Source organism: Tursiops truncatus, chromosome 16, assembly GCF_011762595.2.
Source record: "Tursiops truncatus isolate mTurTru1 chromosome 16, mTurTru1.mat.Y, whole genome shotgun sequence".
NCBI classification, from domain to species: Eukaryota; Metazoa; Chordata; class Mammalia; order Artiodactyla; family Delphinidae; genus Tursiops; species Tursiops truncatus.
The window spans coordinates 17,309,690-17,331,931 of record NC_047049.1 but is presented as its reverse complement, the minus strand read 5'-3'; the positions used below and the strand labels follow the sequence as shown (position 1 = coordinate 17,331,931).

Genomic DNA, 22,242 nt, shown 5'->3' with positions numbered 1-22,242 from the left:
TCCTTGAATTGGAGACAAAAACAGCATTAAGCATTGAGAAATCTGGGTTATCGTAAACATGATACTTTTAGAAAGACTTATAGTGAGCAATTCATGGCATGTTTCTCCCAAAGCAATAGTTTAATTTATTGGCCTGCATATGTCAAGTGTTATAACAGATGTTACAGATATTTGGATGCTTAAAAATTATCAGTTGTAGACCTGAATTGCTGAGGATGCAAATTTCAGACTTAGAATGTGGTTTATAGTCTCTTACAGCATAGGTTTCAGTTTCTATTCATTGTGGAAACTATGGCAGACACCTCAACTATACAATGATATTTGTGGTTTAGAATACAGTACTATCTCTGTCTCTGTCTCTCTGTCTCTCTCTCTTCCACACACACACACAAAGAGTGAACCAGATATATGGTTATATCCATTTTCTAGTTTCTAAAGAGTTAAACAACTTGTTTTATCTGTTATATTTAAGACAAATGAATATTCTACAGAGGAGAATCAAAATGTTATTATAGAAGAGTTTACTAACAGGTGAAGAGTGGTTTGGGATTTGACTTCGGTGAAAAGAGACCGCAGTACAAATGAAGTGAGAGAGCTCATTGCTTTGAAATGGCCCAGTTTACAAGATGAATAAAATTGAAAAGTGAAGAAACTTCAAAAATAAAAGCACCGTGTGATTTCAGTAGCCTCTTAAGCAAAACAAAACCCTAGAAATCAACTCTGATATACGCAGTATTTCTAAGGATGGTGAAATATTTTCTGATACTGCGTCCTAAGTATTATCTATCCTGGCATGCTTTATTCCCTATTAAAATAATGTTACTTCCAAGGGTGATCCTATTACTAGAGTGGTTACAAGTATGACATTAGCATAACAGTTTGTTGTTTTAAAATACTTATTGGGACCAAAGCATGAACTATTAATCATTTTCATTTGGAGGTAAAACCTGAAAGCAGTTGTCAAGATTCAAAATAGAGAAACATCCTGAAAACTTGTAAATACAAAACCTCTTCAGTGGTACATTCTTAGAAGAAAAGAACAGTAAACTTGTTTTCTTTCTTTATAATATAGACTTCTATGAAGTCATTCCCCTTTATTTCATGATGGTGTCTTAGATGTACTTTAAAAGAGAATTTCACACTATTCTCTTTGTTTAATGTGACAGTGTGAGAAAGTGATCTTTATTCGTTCAAAAAACTCTGCATGTAGTCTATGTTTAGGTTCTTTTAATGTGTTTGTCTGTGATTTTTAAATGCTAAACATGTAAACAGATAAATTGTCAATGTTAATTCTGTATCCTGTCACACAACTGATCTTTCTTTCCTGCCATTTCTCTCCTTTTTATCTTTTTTTTTTTGTGCATTCATGTTGCAGTTGATAAAATTACGTGAAGAGGTGAGTACTTCCTAGCTTGCTTTTAAAAAAAAAAATTCTGCTTTTCCCTATAAAATTGAGTTTCTAAATCTGAAGTAAAATCTTTGGGTTTGTTTTTTCAGGAAAATCTACACATAGCAAAAGTATTGATTATATTGCTAGAAATGTTCTCTGCTATCTTTAAGAAAAACAAGTACATCCTAATAATGCTTATCACAGTGATCATTGTTGTTTGCCAGCTTTGGAAGAAAATTCAGATTTTAAAGACCAAAAAAGGGAGGAAAAATAAAGGAATATCTTAAAACTATACCCAAGCATAGTTTTAATGTAGATTGACTTCAGTTTTGTTTTATTCATATTGGTTTCTCAAGGAAGTCAATGTGATTAAACATTTTTTCCTGACATTCTGATTTATTTTACTAAAACCTGTTTTTAAAAAAACTCCTTTCTCTCAACCAAAATTCTTAGGTTCACCATTAGATATCATGAATCTATTATCCTTTTGAGGAAACACACGTATGTTATAAATACCCTACTAGTCTGTGTACACAGATACCTAAGAATAGCTAAAGCTCTCCTCATTGTTAAACACTTTCCTTTTTGTAGGAAATAGAGCCCAAGTGAGTTCTCACTTTTCTGAGTTTGCTGGTCTGTTTCATAATGCAGCTTCAGACTTTTTTTTGTGGCCAAGCAAATATTTATAACAATGTTGAAATTTTATCCCTGTATCAATGAGGGATGCTGAATGATTCTGTATGTTTTTTTAAATTAGACCATACTTATCAAATATGCTTTGCTCTTTTCAGAAATAGAGTAGTAATATTTTTTACTTAGTGGGATTGAATTTTGTTACTTTTATATTAGGGCATAAAATAATGGCCCATATCGCAATTTAAAAATTGTCTAATTGCTTATAATAATCAGAGTCCTGTGAATTATTTTCAAGTTTAGATTGGCTGCATTGATTGAGATTTTCCCAGAAGTTTTTTTTAATTGGTATGTCACCATTCTCTAGGTGATGTGAATGCTAATTTAGAGGTTTGTAGAGAGTGGTTTTCAACAACTCTTCTGATTTAAGATGCATTAGTGATGTCTTCTCAGTAGAAGTAATAATGATATATAAAATGAAGGGTGAAAATACACAAAACCCTCACCCTACAACCTTTTTGTGTTTTTTTTAATCTTCCCTGCGTGGAAGCAGATGTATATACTAAATGAATATTATCAATCGCAGTTTTGATGTGAGTGATATGTCAACATTATTCTTCTGCAAGACAGACTGCTTGTATGTGTTTGCATATACTCAGGCTTAGGTGAAGAATCTGAATTTTCAAATGTTAATGCAACCAACAATAGACTTGAAAACCACTGTATGAAGAAACTACATGAAGCTCTTGGCCCTGAATTTAGCAGTGAATATAATTAATAAACCCTTGTGCCTTAGTACCATCAGCATCGTTGACGGAAGATTTAGTTTTAAGCTGAATTGTATGGATTTAGTAATCTTAATTCTATAAGCTGAAAACATCACATCTGCATTTCTTTTAAAATATGGTTCATCATCGTTTTATGGTTTAATTCCTTTGTTGTGCCTATAGCAACAGTTTTATCAGTTATGTGTCTGGAATGCATGTTTCCAAAACTGTAACCTGAAATGGAATTGTACTTGGAAGAGTTAGATCACTCAACTAACAGAATAGTATACTCTGAAATATTCTTTTTACAGTCTTTGATATGGGTACAGCATTGATATTTATAGAATAGGTTGCGGTGATGACACTGTGTTGGTAAATTGTTTGCTCCAAAGTGATTGTTTCTCAGCCAGGATTCTCAGAGTAATCAAACAGTGAATGTACCCCAGATTTCTTCCTTGTATCTATCCTAAGAAGACAAACACTCCTCTGCTTCAAAATAGGATGTTTCGTTGTGTTTGGAAACAAAGTATGCCCCATCCGTTCCTTATGATGCTCTTTTGGGGCTCAGTTCTGGAAACAGCATCCTTGGAGGCAGGCTGGTAGTGCATAGGGAGCTGAACTGGTGTTGGCTATGCCGAGCTCTCTGTTTGAATCCTGCATCTCCAGCTCTCCATGTTGCACAGCTCCTCACACAAGTGGAGCTGTGTCTGAAGCTTCTGCACAGCTTCACTTACCTGCTTTGAAAAGGGCTGAGAAGAGGGTGAGAGAATGAGTTTGGGATGGAGTGTGGGGGCAAGTTGAAAGCATCAGTTGCTACTGTAGTGCATTTCCTTTCATTTTCAGAGACCAGGGCAATGCACAACTAAGGGGACGATGTAAATAGCACAGCTGTTACAAGAACTTGATTTTAGCTTGACTTAAGTGAAGAGGTTCCAAAATACAAAGTGAGGTCCTGCTGGAAAGCTGCTGGTAAACTGGTAGTCCTCTTGTGTGCAGATTTGCTCTGGTAAAATTGAACTGTCCTGACGAAGAGTTATTTAGGAATATACCTTTATTCCATTATTTAGGAATATACTTTTTTTTTTTATAAAAAGTTCTCTTAGAAATTTTGCTCTCTATTATAGCCATATACTGAATAAGCTGATTTGACTCCCTTTCGTGGAATCTCAAAAGTCATTCTACATTTAAACACTTTGTTTCCTGCATTTTATATTATCATATAATTAGACTGTGCATTTTCAGTATTGAGCTTTGATTTTTTTTTTTTTAATCTACAGTAGCTAAATATTTTCTTTTAGTTTAGGGATTTCATCCAATATGAAAATGAACCAAAAATCTTTGTTCTGTTATTCTGGATTAAAATTCACATTTACTCTTGATATCACAAATCTGATTATCTTTTTAGAGAATCACCAATTTGAAATCAAGTCCTTTGTTAAGATAGAAAACAATATTCAAAGAAGGGAAGAGCAATCCCCACTCCCAAAACCTGCATGTAGTGAGAATTAGGAATAAGAAAGCTGTATTTGACAAGCTGAGTAAAGTGTTTAATTTTATTTAAAAATAGTCATAAATGCCGAACACATAAAGCTCCCCTTGCTTTTCTTTTTCTCAATTACAGCCTTGAGTGATTTTGCGTTTTCATGGCATGCGCTTTCCTTCCTCCCTTTTATTTATTTAGCACTTTTTTTTTTCCGGCGGTGGGGGGGTGGGGGAGCAGTTTTTCTCTTAATTTCTCCACTGTATAGTAGACGACTCTATTAATTATTATAGACTGTTGTTGCAGCTTTCCTGACCTTCACATCAGGTCCTATCTCTCTGTTCTAAATGCATTGTTTTAATGATTCTTCCCCCCACTCCCCCCAGCACTTCCCCCCAAAAAAAATTTCAAGGAAAGCTTTGATGTGGCTTTAGCTGCCTCCAACGTCTGGCCGCATCTCAGATGTGTCACCTATGCCGGGAGGGAATAAGGAAATCACGTTTTGAATGGTAATGATAACATACTAATCACTTCCTTTCTTTGAAGATGGGAGCGAGATATTCTGTCAGCATCCCTGGCTGCTAGAGCTTGGAGGCACTGGTCTAGGTGTATTAGCTTAAGTGTGCATGTCAATACAGCTTGCATCTCCAAGATCCATGGGGGCTCATTAGAGCAAGGTGGATCGTTTCGCTCGACAGCCACTCAGATAATATGTGTGGCACCTCCTTTTTTATTATTATTAGAAAGCATTTCTTCGATTTTAAATGACATCTGTCAACAACACAAAGTTGGAGTTATGGCTGCATTTTTTTCTTTCTTTTTGACCAGATACCAAAACTGATTTGAAGCGGAAAGTACTAATTTATACAAATACATGTGTGCATGTACATACACGCAAATATACGGTTACATATATTCTTATATTTCTAAGTATCCAGATATACATGCATCTATACACACATATGCACACACACACACACACACACACACACACACACACATTCCCATGGGCATGCATACATTCTTATCCATTCACAGCCATGATTAGCTTGTTAATATGTTTTATAAACCTGAATATGATCTAGTGTATGATCATTATGCTTTAAAAAAGAAAAGAAAAGAAAAGAAAATCAGCCTTAATGTAGAAAAGAAAGTTTAGAGGCTGAGGATTTGGGGAAAATTCTCTAATTTCCCCCATCAAATGTAATAGAAAAGCGTATATATAAGTATTATCATTTTAGTTCACAGTCTAAAACACTATGTGTCAGAAATTCACTTTCAGCCTAGTGCCATATGTCTGGGAATATTTGGGAATAAATCCACAATTTTGTACATCTGTGTGCATGGGGGAAACATGTGTCTCTTGTTTCTTAGTGGTTGCCCCGAGTGGTCTTAGAACTAGAACTGCTGTTTAGTATTCTGTTTTAGTAGCATACGTTGTTCTATATGGCATCTTGCTGTACATCTAAATTGAGAGGCATTCTCTTAAAAATAAAGTTTCTGTTTATAAATTACTATGTGTAGGAATCAAAGGAACAAGTGAGTTTTTTTAAATGATTGAATTTTATAAAAAATAAATACAAAATAGGGATCATAGATCTATGCAGATATCTCATAAATCTACTTCTGCTGAAACAGTAAAGATCCAGTTGGTTCTGGTTTTCATACCTTTCTCAGTGTTTTGGAGTAAGATTCATTGTGGCCACATACGACATGAATCTGCCTTATAAAACAAAAAAGTGGATGGTCCATACACGATTGACTGAAAAATCTGTTCATTGTAGTGGTTTGTATAAAGGAAGATTTGCTAAAAATTATCTATAATGGGTTGTGATTCCCCCCCACCCCCTGAAATGTGAGGGCATACGACGGCATTATTTTTTTTAAGGCAAAAAAAGAACGTTGTAGACGACTGTGTGATTTTTTTCCCTTTTTCTTTTTCAGAGGGCACATCTGCTCGATAACACAGAGAGGCTGGAAAGGTCATCTCGGAGACTAGAGGCTGGGTACCAAATAGCAGTGGAAACCGGTAAGAATTCTGAGAGTGAGCAAATTGTCTTGCTTATGCACAGCAGTCTTCACAACACATGACATTTCAGGGAAACTTCAAAGGAGTAGCAGAGACAGCAGCCCGAGATGTGGTTTACATATTGGGGAGACAATTGGGAGCTTATTTGCGCTTATCTTTTTTCAAGTTAAAAGGCATGACATCTACTGAAAACAGTTCCTGAGGTTTAAAAGTATACATCTGAAAAGAGATGGAATACTTCGTCTAAATTCTACATTTGTCTTAATATGCGGTTACATGTTGTCAGTTTACCCACCCGCAATGATTGCTAGCACACGGTGCTGTCTCCAGTTGTTTGCTCCTTTACGTTTATTCACGTATGTAAAAATTAACATTTTAATCAGTCTAAATGATATGAACCAGAGGAGAAGAAATACCAAGTTTACCTTGCTTGTTTGTCCTGCTGTTGGAAATGATTCCTAATGATCCCATATATATATATATTTTTTAAACATGAACAGAGCCTGTAATCAGATATGGGGGAAAAAAAGTCATGATAATTTTATTATGTGTTAGTTAATACTGTCCAAACTTTTGGGTTGAATTAACACTAGTTACTAATTTCAGAAAACGCAGCCCTATTTTGACTTCTAGGACGAGTCTACTTAAAATAGACATGCTTTTTCTTTATTGAGGTTTCACGCAATGAGTGTTTTTTTTTACCTAGTAAATAAATATCCATTAAGCCCTTTATACTTATCAGTTTCTTATTATTTAGCTATTTGCAAAGTATAGATTACATATCATCTATTTTATGTATTTGTGGATGCCTCTTGCCCTGTATATGGACAACAAAAATATGTGGTCAACGACATTTCCATTGATTTTTTTTTAATTTAGTGTTACAAAAAGTAATATTTATTTTGTAAGAGCAGGTATAATGAAAATGATTCCAAATGATTTATGAATGGCCAGTGTTTCCCTTGCTTGAATTCATGGCTATCCTGTACTGGCTGGCTTATGTGATGAATTCTAAGAAATCAAATAGAATGAGCACAAAAGGCGTTGGCATTATAGTCATGGTGAGAAAACTGAAGAAAATCATCAACCCTCCCAGATTTTTTAATAGTATGAGCAGCCCTTCTTTCTGAGGTTATTGATAGATTGGCATTCTGCCCTGATTGGAATAAAAGCCAGCTTTCAATTGTTCTTTTATTCCTTGGGCTCACCTTAAGAAGTGACTGTCCTTAAAAAGAATGTTTATAACGAGCAGCGCCCTGAACATGAGGTCAAAGGACCAGCCTTGGGTTCTGGCCCTTGTCTGTGTGACCTTAAGCAAATCACATAACTTCTTTTAGTCTGTTTCTTCTTCAGTAGAATGGAAATAATACTGTCTGTTGCAGAATATTCCTATGAAATGATAGCATAAGTTAAAATAGTTTATACACCATAAAACACTATATAAATATAAGTATTATTATTAATGTGTGGTCATTTGATGATATACAGGCATTTATCTTTCATAGAAAAAAGAAGTATTGTGATTGAAATTTGTGTTAAAGGAATTTTTAAGAAGTGTTATTTTGCGGAATGTGTCACTATACCTGTTGAACATCAGGGAACCTTCTTTGACAAAGCATCCCATCGGTGAGCCTCTTTCCACAGGGGACTGGGTTGGGTTGGAGATATTCTTGCTATGACACTGATCACTGGCCATTCATAAAAGAAATCATTAATCATTTGGGATTGATTTGGCTGATTGGGCTGCCTTTTCTCTTTCACAACACCATTCATGTAGCTCCCTCCCAAAGCTGAAGGAAATCAACAAAGAGGATCACAGATTCTGGAAGATCATGCACTGATCAAGGTTATAAGATCATGATTTGATAGTTATTCCTTTGGTGTGTACTAAAACGTAACGTCAAACTATCAATACAATCAACATGGAAAATGCGAATTTAAGAGTGTCCCCAAAACCAACCTCAGTTCCCTTGGACTTTTTAGTAGAATACAATGGTAAATTAACTCTGAAGTTTTATAAAATTAGATATTTGTATGTTTTATAATACATATATAAAAGCCTGGGAACTTCTCACAGACTGTAAAACCAAGTCTAAGAGGAGGAATAAGAGTGGGCTTTGTGGAGGTAAAGACAGATGTGGCACACAGCTAGACAGAAGTCATCATGATTCATTTCCTTGGATGAATTTGAAAGTGGGTGGAGAAATGAGAAGGCAGGCACAAAGCATTTTTCCTGCCCTTGCTTCTTACTGTAATGTGGGGGAAAAAAGTAATTGTGGCGGGCACCATGTTGCTTCTTCTCCATTTCTTGCTTCCCTGCTAGCACTCAGCCTAGTTATATCCAGTCAATCAACAGCTCTGTGTTTGTGATGTAAATTTATGATAGTAATAATCTTGTTACAGTATCAGTAGAGGAACAGCATCTTTCAAAAGGAAAAACTTTTAGCACTTATTGATTTCTTCTTGAAGACTGTGAAATGCAAGAAGGCATAGATGTGGAAGAGCTATGATGACTTTGAAGCAGCACAAAAGAGGGAAATGGTTTGCAAGTATTGGTCTAAGAACTGGTTCTAGACCACAACAAGAGTTTTCATCAGTCCACAGCAAAATGAGAGGACAAATGTAAAAAATAGTAATTTTCTTATAAAGCAAACGTCATTAATTTGAAAAAATACACGTTTTCTAAGATCATGTTTTTCCTATTTTGGGGTCATAAAAGAAAGGATAGTTTTATGATATGATAGAAATAGTAGGTGGAAGTTATATATATATATTTTTTTCTTTATCTGGAAAAATAACAAAATTGACAACCCTATTTGGGCCCTTTGAAATGTTTCTTGAAATTTTACTTGGCCACAAAATATAGGAATTATTGTCTGATGTACTGAATTGGAGAAAGAGACAGCAATCCCATCCTCTGGCCCTGCTATTAGTCAGCTGTGTGACTTTGAGGAATACTTAACCTCTCTGTACATGTTCTTTTATTTGCCAAATGGAAACCTGACATCGGATTCTATATATCCCATAAGGTTGTTATAATGTAAAATGAGGTCATATATATTCAAGGGCTTAGAAAGCAAATAGAGCTCTGGAAAAGTCATCATTTTTATGTTTTCATCAGCGTAATTGGTTATCTCTGAAAATTATTGGCAAAAGGTTTCGACAAAAATCTGTAGACTTTTCTTGATGACCATTATTGGCAAATATCATAAAAGAAATTTTGATTATTATATATAATCAGTTATTTGTGGAATAGAATAGAAAGCGTATTGACCACTAGCATCTTCCTAGTAAATAATAAAATTCATCTTCTAAAATTCTTGAGTCGTTTTTGACATTTTTAAAAGTTATTTTTTCAAATTGGCAGTTATTGTCTCTTTAAGAATAGCTGCTGAACAGGGGGACTCATGTCCAGAATGTACTTGGTCTGAGCAAATGCATCAACACATGATTATTTCTAAGCGCCATTTACAGCTTGATATATATTGAGTTTAATACCAGTCAGGTTTCTTCCGTGGCTTCCTTTCTATTTGAGAAAACTGATGAGGTTACAAGTTAATTGAACAACTCCATTTAGAAATGAAGAGACAGATGGAAGAATATATGATACAGAAGTAAAGAGCTGATGCTAGGACATCTCACTCTGAGACTGACATCAAGAGGCACAATTATCAGACTCATTAGCAAACTTCCTTGGGAGTGACCGTCAAAGACCAAACACTCTGGTGGTTGTATGAGCCATTGACATGATCCAGTTTAGCATTTTTATAAATTCTTGTCCCAGAATCTGTGAATAAAAAGTGACTCTTTCTTTTTTCATCTACTATTAATAGTCAGATATGACTCTTAGCTGTGGCGATACCTATTTTGCTTGAGGTCAGGGCATTAATATTTAAAACTTTGGGTCATCTGCCCTTAATGCTGAAATTATGATTATTTTTTTCTCTGAATTAAATATCCCAGAATTACAGTAGGCACAAAACTAATGGAAACTGTATGATGAATAAAAGAAATAGGCTGAAAGAGAAATTATACATGGGCAGAAATGCAAGGCTCACTCTCTTCTTTCAGTATGTAAACAGGTAGTTTAAGATACTCACCACTGTCCCAGCCTATACCCTAAATGGGCCCAGTGCACCTGGCAGTACATCTCTGGAACCAGGAGAGTGTTTGTCTACAGTCAGTAGCCTCACATCTTTGAAGAGTGATCTTCACCATTTACCAACCTTGCTTCTGCCATCCCCGAGTATCCAAGCCTTATGGGTTTGTACCCTTTCTCTCAGTCGTCACTTCAAGCCACCTAGCTCTGATGTCCCATTTGGTCAGTGATCTCTCTACAACTGGGTGCTGTGCTTCTGCCAGCCTTCCTGCCATGAATAAGAGGTGCTCCATCCTTCCCCAAGGGCCCCGCAGGTTCCCCACCCTGGACTAGCGATTGGACATATGTAGACATCATACAGTGTTTATTGAACACTTAATATGGGCCACACACTGTTCTCAGCACTCTGTATTTACCATCTCTTTAGTCCTTACCACAATCCAAGGTACAGAGAGATTAAGTTATTTGCCCACACTTACTAATCGAGCTAGGAAATAGTACAACCAGACTATCTGGTTCCATGCTGATTCCATGCTCTTAACCAATAAACCACGCTGAAAAATGAATGGGCCCCACATACCTAGATGACCACATACCAAAGTGACCTGTTGTAGTCAGAATAAGTCATGTTCTCACATCTGTTAAGTTCCTTTTCATATACTTTCTTCAGAAACTAACTATTGAATACTGTGTGCCATGTGCCAACGTCCCTGTTTCCAGGTAGCTTATGTATCAGAACAGGAAGGAGCCAGGAGCAGGATGAGACAGACATTTTTTTAATTAATAAATAAATGGACAAGATTATTTCAGATGGTGGCAAAATGAAGCAGGGTATGAAAGAGTAGCTAGTGAAATCTATCTTAGGTTAGCTCGTCAGGAAAGACCTAGACAAGTGCCTCGTAAGCTGAGTCTTGAACTGCACAAAGATGCCATTCGTAAGCACACGTGAGGCTGATGATTCCAAGAGGAAAAAGCAAGCACAAGGGCTCTGAAATGAGAAGATGTTTGGGGTGTTCAGGCAACAAAAAGAAGATCAGTATGGCTGAAGCAAAGTGAGCAATGGGCGTGGTACACAATTAGGTTAGAGCCACATAGGGTGAGATTTTGGGGGGCCCCAGGTGTCTGAATTTGACTTGTAGGGTATGATGCCATTGGAGAGCTTTCAACAGGCCAGTGGCCTGATCTGAATCATAGAGGACAAGGATTGTAGGGGAGGAGTGGCAGAGGAATGGGAACAAGGAGACATATTAGGAGGTATATTATAATAATCCAAGATTTAGTCCTTTTACTAGTTGAATGGAAGGATTGGATGGTGAAGATGCAGGAGAAATTATAGCCTTATTAAAAGTCATTCAGGAGCAGGGAGCTTGAAATTTGTCATTAATTTCCTTAACAATTGGCATGCGATCCCAAAGATTCTTCCTTGAGGATATCCCCAGAACAAATGGGGACTTATTAGTCCTTGTACCTGGTAGGACTTTACACAGACAATGGCCAGTCCATTAGGCTGGTGGTAATGGACACTTGTGATTATAAATCTGAACTTAAGACCAAGTTTATGATAATATTTTATTTGAGGAATAAAGATGATGATACCTATTTTCTAGAGTTTGTGAGAGGCATAAATAAAATAATGTATATAGAAAGATTTTGTAAATTGCCTCACAAAAGTTTTTTTTTTTTCCTCTCTAGAAATCTTCACTTTAGGTAGGTTCTGAGTATAAACATACATTGCCACTTTGCTTAATTTTGTGTCAGTCTAAAGAGAAATGGGTTAGTTCCATTCTACCCAAAGTGGGGCTTGGGACCAGCAGCATCGGTGTCCCCTGGGAGTTTGTTAGAAATGCAGCATCTTGGGTCTCCTCAGATCTACTGAATCAGAATCTGCATTTTAACAAGATCAGCAGTGATACCTGTGCATGGTGAAGTTGAGTTAGAAGTCCTGTTTTCAGTGTTAGTTTTTCGTCTGTGTCTGTTTGAACTGGATAAGTCATCTCATTGAATCTCATATACATGTGTATATATGTATAACTACACGTGTACAAATATTCAGGCAGGTAGCTTGTATTGTTAACACCTACACTCCCTGTGAAATACAGGTAATAAATATGGCTGTGTCTGCTAATATTGGTGATATTGGATTTGAGAATTGTCTATTTAGGAGCTATAATAATTATTTATCTTACCTTAGTTAGGCAATACTTGGCAACAAGAATAGCTAGGAACCTATCCAGTAAGCCTAAAGAGACTACATTGTACCACTTTATTTTTGTCAAAATATATTTTCCCCTATATTTAACACCACTTAACATTCTTTTTTAAAAATAGCACGTTTATCACAATTTCTTGTATATCTTGTTTTATTAGGGAAATGCAAAGGTAGATTTTCTGAGTAAGAATAATACCAATGTTATTTATAAGTTATTTTCATAAAAGAAATATTTTCTACCCAAGTCTTATTTGTTATAGAATTGATACAGAAGATTAGTCCATTTCTTTTTTTTCTTTAATATATTTATTTATTTATTATTTTTGGCTGTGTTGGGTCTTCGTTGCTGCGCACGGGTTTTCTTGTTAGTTGCGGCGAGGGAGGGCTACTCTTCGTTGCAGTGCGTGGGCTTCTCATTGCAGTGGCTTCTCTTCTTGCAGAACACAGGCTCTAGGCGCAAGGGCTTCAGTAGTTGTGGCTCACGGGCTCTAGAGCACAGGCTCAGTAGTTGTGGCGCATGGGCTTAGTTGCTCTGCGGCATGTGGGATCTTCCCAGACTAGGGCTCAAACCCGTGTCCCCTGCATTGGTAGGTGGATTCTCGACCACTGTGCCACTAGGGAAGCCCTAGTCCATTTCTATTTGAGAGTTTCCTTGGCAGTCCCATTTCCTTTCTATGAAGATTTTCTCTCTCTCTCATTTGTCTGTGTGTGTGTGTGTGTGTGTGTGTGTGTGTGTGTGTGTGTGTGTGTGTAAGGAGTCCCATCATCTAGTTAGGTAACACATTCATCACCTCACATGTTTATCTTTTTTTTTTTTTTCCTTTGGTGAAAACATTTAAGTTCTACTCTTTTAGCAAATGTCAATTATACAATGCAGTGTTATCAACTATAGTCACCATATTTTACATTAGATCCTCAGGCCTTATTCATCTTATAGCTGGAAGTTCTGTACATTTTTACCAAAGTTTTTACCCTTTGACGTGTATTTTTTTTAATTAAAAATATGGATTTTACTTCAATTTCAATATTCCAATACTATGTTATAGTTACCTAATTTTAAGCTGCAGATACTTCCCATTTTAAGAATATACTTCCAGGCTTCCCTGGTGGCGCAGTGGTTGAGAGTCCGCCTGCCGATGCAGGGGACATGGGTTCGTGCCCTGGTCTGGGAAGATCCCACATGCCGCGGAGTGGCTGGGCCAGGGCCGTTGAGCCTGAGCATCCGGAGCCTGTGCTCCGCAATGGGAGAGGCCACAACAGTGAGAGGCCCGCGTACCGCAAAAAAAACAAAAAACAAACAAAATAATATCCTTCCACAGGCCTATTTTACATGCATTCAGATTATTTTTGCTTTATATGATTACCTCGTCAAAATCTTCGTTCATTTGACCAAATAGAGAAACATATGGAGTACTTCTTTTTCTTCTGGAAAACAGATCTTAGAATTACAGCATTTTTATGAGAATTAGATAATTTATGTACACCACTGTTTCTGTTTCTACTGTGTCTATGTCTTTTTTTAAGAGTTCATACAGGAAAAGCAATCAATAGTGGTATCAGCTTACATTTTTAAAAACCAAACAAAATGTTTCATGTTCGGACCTTATTTAAAGAATCTGAACAAATGCATTTAAGATGTGAAGTGCCTTCCTCTGTATCTTCAATTGTCTCAAAGCCTTGGCTGAACTATTGATGGAGTTCACCTGAGCCTTTCATGGGGCTCTATGGGGATTATGGAGTATGATACTGCAAGTGTATCATATTCTATCTTTTGGCTCATGATAAAATATTCTTATTTTAATCAACTCACTATAGAACTCACTTAGAAATTTTAGTCAGGTTTGGAAGTATCTATTGAGACCATGTTTTTACCAAACCAAAAGTCAGTCATTTTCTTTATTTTTTCAGGAGTTTCTTCCATGTCTACTGACATTTTCTTATTCTTCTATCTCTTCCTCCTCATTATAATTAATCTTCTTTCTTCTCTTCTTCCCCTTCCTCCTTTTTCCCCTAATTCTTTTCTTCAAGAAGTATTTTGAGTGTTTACTATGTAATAATTTGATTCAAAAATATAAGTCCTTGAATGTATTAATTTATCATCTACAGGAAAGATTAATGGTTGAAACAATGCACAATAATAAAATATAATGCCTAAAACTACTTTTGAAGTTACAAGCTAGCTTTGGAACTGAGCTAACATCTCAGGAAATGTAAGAAAGTTGTTGTTGTTTTCCCCTCCATTTACTGACAAGTCATATTTATAAAGACTCCTGGGAACGTAGACCCCAAAAGTATTAACTGTGTGTTCCTTGCTCTTAGAGCTGTTATCAGTTGGTAGAAGAATAAATCTCTGATTCTGTAATATTAGTGAGAGTGGTACAGTATTATATGAAAGAAGGCAAATATTGTATTTCACTTATTCAGCAAGCTTTCATTGAACTCTGCTGAGTGTCAGATGCTTCAGAGATGCCGAGCTAGAAAGACAAGATACCCGAGTCTTGGTTCATCTGAGTAGAGGATGTTCTGTCTATAAACACTGATTCAGATTTTTAACCTGAATAATTTTGTTTAGGCACAGACTGGAATTCAGAAAGGCACTGCCATGTTTAAACTAGTGCAGAAATAACAAGTTAACACTTTATGTTGTTCTACAATATAGGAACAGAAAATGGGATTACACAGAACATGGGATTATACAATTGGGTTGATATTAACCATCTATTTTATCCAGCCACATATATTTTAGAGAAAAGATTTTTCTTTAGAAATGTTAAACTTTCTGACAGAAAAAGTTATCTCTAGAAAAAGTTTCTCTATTCATCATTTTGGGTGATGGAATAAGTGGTTATGCTTTCAGAACCTTAAAGATATCTCTGCTAGAATAGGTATTTTTTTAGATGCTAAGAAGAATTACTTGACCATGTCCCGTGAGTTTTTAAAAGTCTACCCTGTGGTAAAAGAATCATTTTAATGTGTAGTTATCACTTTATAATTACAACCCTATCAAAGTCTTACTTCTCAAAAAGCTGTGGTTCTGCTCTGAAAAGAACAGAGGAGGTTGTCATTTAGGGTGAAGCTCTTAAAGAGTATTTTCAAGTTGTGCTTAAATTTACTTTGTGAGGTTCCCTGAGATATTGGTGAGCTCCACAGTGGTAAGAAAAGGATGTCATTTAAACCCTATTTGGAGAACCTTCTCCTTAGGTGGTCCAAGGGAATTCATAGGGTTCATTTTTAATCCATTAAAAAGTATTATACTCATTTTTAAAGGTGTCCTACCCCGTAATGCCTATCACTTTGCGAGTTGGTTCGTAAGATACATGTGAAGCCATTCTTACTCTGTTGCATCTCTGTGAGTTGAGAAAAAGAAAGACGACCAAAGCAGGTCGCTAAAATGCCAATTTACTTTCAGATATTACAGTGAAGGACGGTTAAGCTTATGACCTTATTGCACTGTGCTTATATAACTTTCCTTGGGATTTTCTTTTTAATCAGGTTTATTTTCCCTTTGAGTCTGACTTCTAGTGCCCAGAACTTTTCTTTTCAGCAGTGTTTATGTATTTAACAGAATTTTCTGAGGTGGGTGCCACAGAATTTTCACAGCATGAGTTCACATTGGACTAAGATTTTGTATACGACTTATACCAAGTGGAAAACTTGACGGGCATGAGCTTTAAAAATGGCTTTTTTTGTGTGCTCTGTTTTCGTCTGTATTTCCTGTTGGGCTACAGTGTTTTCCAACGTTGCCATAAGGGAACAAAGTCAACATTAAAAAATAATTTTTTTATCGAAGAATAGGTTTTTCATAAAACCTTTCAAAAAGGTTTTTCATAAAGTCATTATCAAAGAGACTGTCATCGTGGGTCATCATTCATGTTTGGCACTGTGTTGCCCTTTTGCATCTTGAGATGTACATTCTAAGTCATAGTTAAATAGATATCTGTTTATTTAGAGAGAGGAAGAAACCACCCTAAAGCCAGACAAGGAAAAAAGCTTTTTGAAGACAGTCCCTTTTGGAGGAAAAATAAGCATATTGTTGGGTAGTCTTAACATTATCTTCCATGTCGGTAATCTCATTACAGTCAATTGCCTAAGGTCCTGATCCACATTAAAAGGTTATTTTTGTCCACATACAATACACCTTTTTTTTTTTTTTAAAGAAGATGTTGGGGGTAGGAGGTTTTTTTTTTTAATTAATTAATTTATTTATTTTTGCTGTGTTGGGTCTTCGTTTCTGTGCGAGGGCTTTCTCTAGTTGTGGCAAGCGGGGGCCACTCTTCATCGCGGTGTGCGGGCCTCTCACTATCGTGGCCTCTCCTGTTGTGGAGCACAGGCTCCAGACGCGCAGGCTCAGTAGTTGTGGCTCACAGACCCAGTTGCTCCGCGGCATGTGGGATCCTCCCAGACCAGGGCTCCAACCCGTGTCCCCTGCATTAGCAGGCAGATTCTCAACCACTGTGCCACCAGGGAAGCCCTACAATACACCTTTTAAGTTGACCTTAATAATTGTTTTTATTCCCATTTTCAGTGCTATTTGCGACACATGGCACTTGAACAGAGCACAGTGGAACCTTAACATCTATTCCAAAAACAATTTTTGGGCCCTGAGAAATTAGTTAGGGTCCATTAGATCTGGATTGGGCTAAGTCAGTCTCTGGAATAACAAGAAAAATATTGCCTTAAAAGAATATTATTAGCAAGGTTTGCATTTGGGAGTCAGGTAGGGGAGATAATCAACCCACCTGAAAAAGAAAATAGATTTTATGTAATTTAGGAAGGAACAGACCCTGGCCCCTTTCTAGGCACTTAGAATATAAAGTTCCTTTGATAAGCTGGGATATCTTGGCAAAATATCTGTTTGGGAAATACATAGCTATAAATCCCCATGATGAATATAATTAGTGTTTTTGAAGCAGGGTGGAGGAAGTAATTAAGTCTATTTCACAGTGTCAGGGAAAGACTCAGAATAGATGAGCCTTATGGAATAAATAAAGGGTGAGCTAGGGAAGTGGGTAAACCATGAGCAAAGTGGGTAAACCATTGGGGCAAGTATGTGGCTTATGAGAATTTCTAGAGTGTGTCTGTGGTGTAGCTAACATTCATCTTAGTTATTAAGTATACTTGAAAGTGATAACATTTATTTTAAAAGCATTTTCCCTCAAACTTTTATTATTTCAGAATAACCTTTCTAACTCACCTGTCCATTTTAATAGTCGGATGTGTGAGTATTTTACATAATACATTATAGAGACTTTTAATGCTTTATAGTCTTTGGTAATTTTCAACCTTGCGTTATGTGCTGTAAATAATAATGCTAATATTAGGAATAATATTATATAATCTGCTTTGAAATTTTCCAACTACTTTTAGTACATCTTTTTACATCTATTACTTCATTGTTTCAATCAATACATTAGCTTATCCAAAATGGAGATTGTGTGTTCAGATTAAGTAGACTGATCCCCTGAATACTACCCCAAATGCCATCAATTTTCACCAACTAGAATGGCTATTAAGTTTTATTTGATTTAATGTTTCCCTCTTCCTCATTAGCATATCTGTGAATTATCTCTGATGTTCGATGCTCTATGAAAACCTGTTGATGATTAGAACCTGTTACTTAAACAAACAAAACTCTGTTATAAGAGGGATACACAAATTTAAAAGATTCACCAATTTTTCTCGCCGGTGTTAGCATAGGACTTTTACAGTGTCATCCAAATTTTTCACATAGGTGAGTTAAAGAGATTGACTGCAGTGACTTTGTTAATATAAAAAAGGAGGCCTTTTTTTTTCCCCCCCAAACATTATGACTCTAAAAGGTAAGCATGAAGAAGATGGACCACATATCTTATTGCCTCACTGATGCTGCCTGCCAGCTGTGAATTTTCTTACTGTAATGAATCCCCTCATTTTTATTGCTGTGTACAAGGTACCGTGCTTTATTTTTCTTCCTACTTGGATTTCGTGTAGGATGCACACCCCATATAGTTCTTTAAATTCACACTGTTGTGCAAACAAGTCAGTCTTTCTGTTCTCTCCTTTGTTAACTGTAAACCTTGTGGTGCAGCAGTTCTTTCGTGCCCTCCATGAGTTGCTGGACTCTGCTCAAATTAAACACTGTAAGATTATCAGCAGGCTACAAAGGTGGAGTGGATCTTTCTCTTTGACATTTTGGTATAATGTTGTCTTGATCTGGAAAATGCTAACAAATTTGAGTGAAATAATCATCTCACACCCACCCGTTGTAAATTGGGACTTCGTGTCTACCACATAAAAAGTAGGAAGAACACATGTATAATTTTTGCTGTCCTTTGAGGATTCCAAAAAAAAGTTACATGTGTAAAATGCATAGTAATTATTTTTTTAATCCAGTGCCAAGTTGGATCACCTATCTTTCACCTGCAGTGACGCAAAATGGAATGTTCCTGGAGCTTTGTAACTAGACAGACCCCAGCTTCACATCTTGTTCTGCCACTTAATAACTGGGAAACCTTGGGCAAGTTCCTTCGCCTTTCCATGTCTTCATTTCCTAATATATAAAAATGTTTGCCGGTCTTCTCTGTGGAGGTTGTTGTGAGACTTACACGAAGTAAACTGTAAACACACTCAATGCATGTTGTCTATCATAGGTGCCCAATAAAGGTTAGTTTCCATTATTATGCTACTTTTCATAATAACACTAGCTGCTATGACAAATAAACCTCAAATTCCCCAGTGGCTTGATGCGGTGAAGTTTATTTCTCACTCTGGGAATAGTCCAGTGCAATTGCTGCTTATGAGCAGATGGGCTTCCACGTGGTGAGTCAGAATTCCAGGTCTCTCCCACCTGGCGGCTCTGCCCAACACCCGGCTTTGGAGGCCTCTACATTTTGCCAGTGCCCAAGGCAAAGAGAGAATGGAGAAGGCACACCCGATTTTAAAGCTCCATTGACAGCAAGTGACACATCTTGATGCTACATACATTCCACTAGCAAGAACTAGTAGAATGGTGCCACCAAGTGCAAGGGGGGCTGGGAAATGTAGTTCCAACTGGACAACCGCTTTCTCCTCACAACTTTCTAGTAGAGAAGAGAAAGAACAAATATACATGGGTAGTTTTTCCTCCTCTGCCATACTATTTGTTCTTGTCCACTTCACTGCCTCATAGTCAATTAAAACCCTGGCTTGTAACAGTATAATGGGATGAGATGGAAGAGTAGCTGGCTTATGGGTCAGGTCAGTGGTTATAATCTTGTAGAATTTGTGACAAATGAAACTTTCTCTCTTATTTATATGGGCACATTGAAGAGTCAATATCATTTGCTTTCTTTTCTACCAGGCATTTATCTCTGTTCACTTCTCAAATTTATACTCCTTAGATCTGTAACAAAAGATAATTCTGCTGCATGTGTTTTCATCTAAGTGTTGACAATAGATACAAGTCAGCAAATTTATTTATCTCATTTCTAAAGTATGTGCTTAAAGAACATTGCAAACTGTCACAACCAAGAGAAACCTAAGGAGGCAGGGTGACTAAATGTAATGTGGTATCCTAGATGGGATCCTGAAACATTAGACAAAATGCCTAAGGGCGTTAGACAAAAACTAAGGAAAATATGAAACTAGTATGGACTTTAGTAAATAATAATTATCAGTATTGGTTCATTAGCTATGTCAAATGTACCACAGTAATATAAGATGTTAATTATGGGGGAAACTGGATATTAAGTATACAGGAGCTCTGTATATCATAAATTTTCTGTAAATTTAAAACTGTTCTAAAGTAAGGTTGTTTTTTTTTTTTTTTAAGTACGTTGCAGTCACAGTGGTCTTCATATTTATTGACCAACCATAGTATAATATTGTCATTGCTGCAGACCTGGCCTCTCCTTTCTAACTTTTATATTACCACTGTCAATAATTTGGCCTTTCCAGTAACTAACAGGACCTGTGTATATCTAGAGCATCTTGCTTAGGTTTTGGCACTGGTAAATGCTTTAGGAAAGTTTGTTTCCTCTTTCTTTCCTCTCCTTCCCTCGGTACTTCTAGTAATTCTGAAAAGAACAAGATGAACTTTTATTTGGCTATTGAAAGTATCAGGCTAATAAATCAATGTTATGACTCCAAGAAATATGTGATATATATGGGGACATGGTCCCAGTGTCCATGTGATTCACTCCCATGTGCCGTCTTTAAGATGTGTAAGAGTGCATAGACCATTTTACTTATTAGAACAATAATCAATATATTTTTTTAATTTTGCAGTCTAGAAAAAACACAACAGGGTGCATCATGATAATAGAAATGGTTCCTATTTTTCTTCTCTTCCAAAGTTCCTAAAATGTTACTGTTTAATTTTACAATTGAAACAATTTTTTTCTCTGTATTTAAAAGTGCCTAAAATCTATTCTTGAAAAATTACTTCACATCATAGTTTCTCAAATATATATGTTTACAGAGAGTGAGAGATTCCATACGTCAATAGCATGAAGAGGCAAAACACTTGTAAAAACAATTTTCAGTTATTTTTGTTTCTCCTTATTTAACTGCCCAAATTGTGTAATACTAGGATTTATATCTAAAGGTCACTGTCTCTGAAAATTCTATAGTAACAGACTTTTAAAACTCTACATATATGTTTTTAACTTCCTTGGTCTATTTCTTAGGATTATTCTGGCGTCCTGATGATGATTTCTTGATTTCTCCAAACACAATTGTACCCATTTCAGCAATATTAATATGTGAAAGGAAGTGGAAGTTCGAATCCAGATTTGTTGACCCTTGAGATCTTATATTGACCTTAGTAGGTATTAACTTTTTAGATCAATAAGAGCTGTTATTGACCTCAAAGAAAAGTCAATACCCGCTTGTTGATTTGCAGCTTGAAAATGTTATACATTTTGTTCTTCATTATTACCCTACTTATTTCAGCCTTTTTAAATAAAAAATGTCTTTACTGTTTCTGCCAAGAGATCATCATGTCAAAATATTTCAGTTTTGGTGTTTAAGGAGATAATCACCGGACATGGTCGTCGTTTTAGGTGGTTTTTTTTTTAGTTTTTTAGTGGTTCATTTTAGTTTTTTGTAAAATTACAACTGGCTGAGATTCATGCTGTTCCGGAAAGTGAAGTATACTTAATTGTATTTTATTTACTGTGGTTTTTAACATTTGAGAAACAATTTTAAATAATCTATAGCTCATGGCAAGAATATTCTGACATGTATATATGAGAAATGAAAAGAAAGTTAAATTGGAAATAAGTGGTCTGAAAAGCAATTAATTAATAATGTTTTTTGCCTTTCCACGTATAAATGAAAAAGATCAGTGCAGATGCATGTTCAGCGTGTACTTTTTATGTGGATAAACATTGAAAGCTTTTAAGTAAGGACTTGTGTGGGTTTGAATTTTAGAGGCCTGTGCTTCTGAAGTTTTATTAAGTGTTTAAGTTTTAAGTATTGGTAGAGAAGTGGCTTTTTACATCATCATTGTTTTGTATATTAACATGGAAATGTCAAGCTTTGCATAACTTGAAATGTCTCAGAATTGCCTATTGCTGAAATTCAAATGTCAGAACAATACTTCTGCACATGTATGACTCTGATATTTCAACTCTAAAAACCTCATAAATGATTCAGTATCACTTTGGCCTTGTTAT

General features: G+C 36.1%; 1 protein-coding gene across 20 annotated transcripts in view; it reads left to right on the top strand.

Moving 5' to 3' along the window:
- Positions 1-22,242, top strand: part of VTI1A (vesicle transport through interaction with t-SNAREs 1A) — a 368,837-nt gene that overhangs the window by 74,607 nt on the left and 271,988 nt on the right. For 17 of the 20 annotated variants that reach the window (XR_012326899.1, XR_012326901.1, XR_012326898.1 and 14 more), the window contains exons 5-6: positions 1,376-1,396; positions 6,215-6,299. Coding sequence is in view for 17 of the 20 variants with exons in the window: in XM_019940015.3 (XP_019795574.1) it covers positions 1,376-1,396; positions 6,215-6,299 (106 nt within the window). In the remaining 3 variants the exon portion in view is untranslated. The remainder of the gene's footprint in view (positions 1-1,375; positions 1,397-6,214; positions 6,300-22,242) is intronic. The other 3 variants (XM_019940021.3, XM_019940012.3, XM_073793970.1) reach the window with 1 other exon arrangement.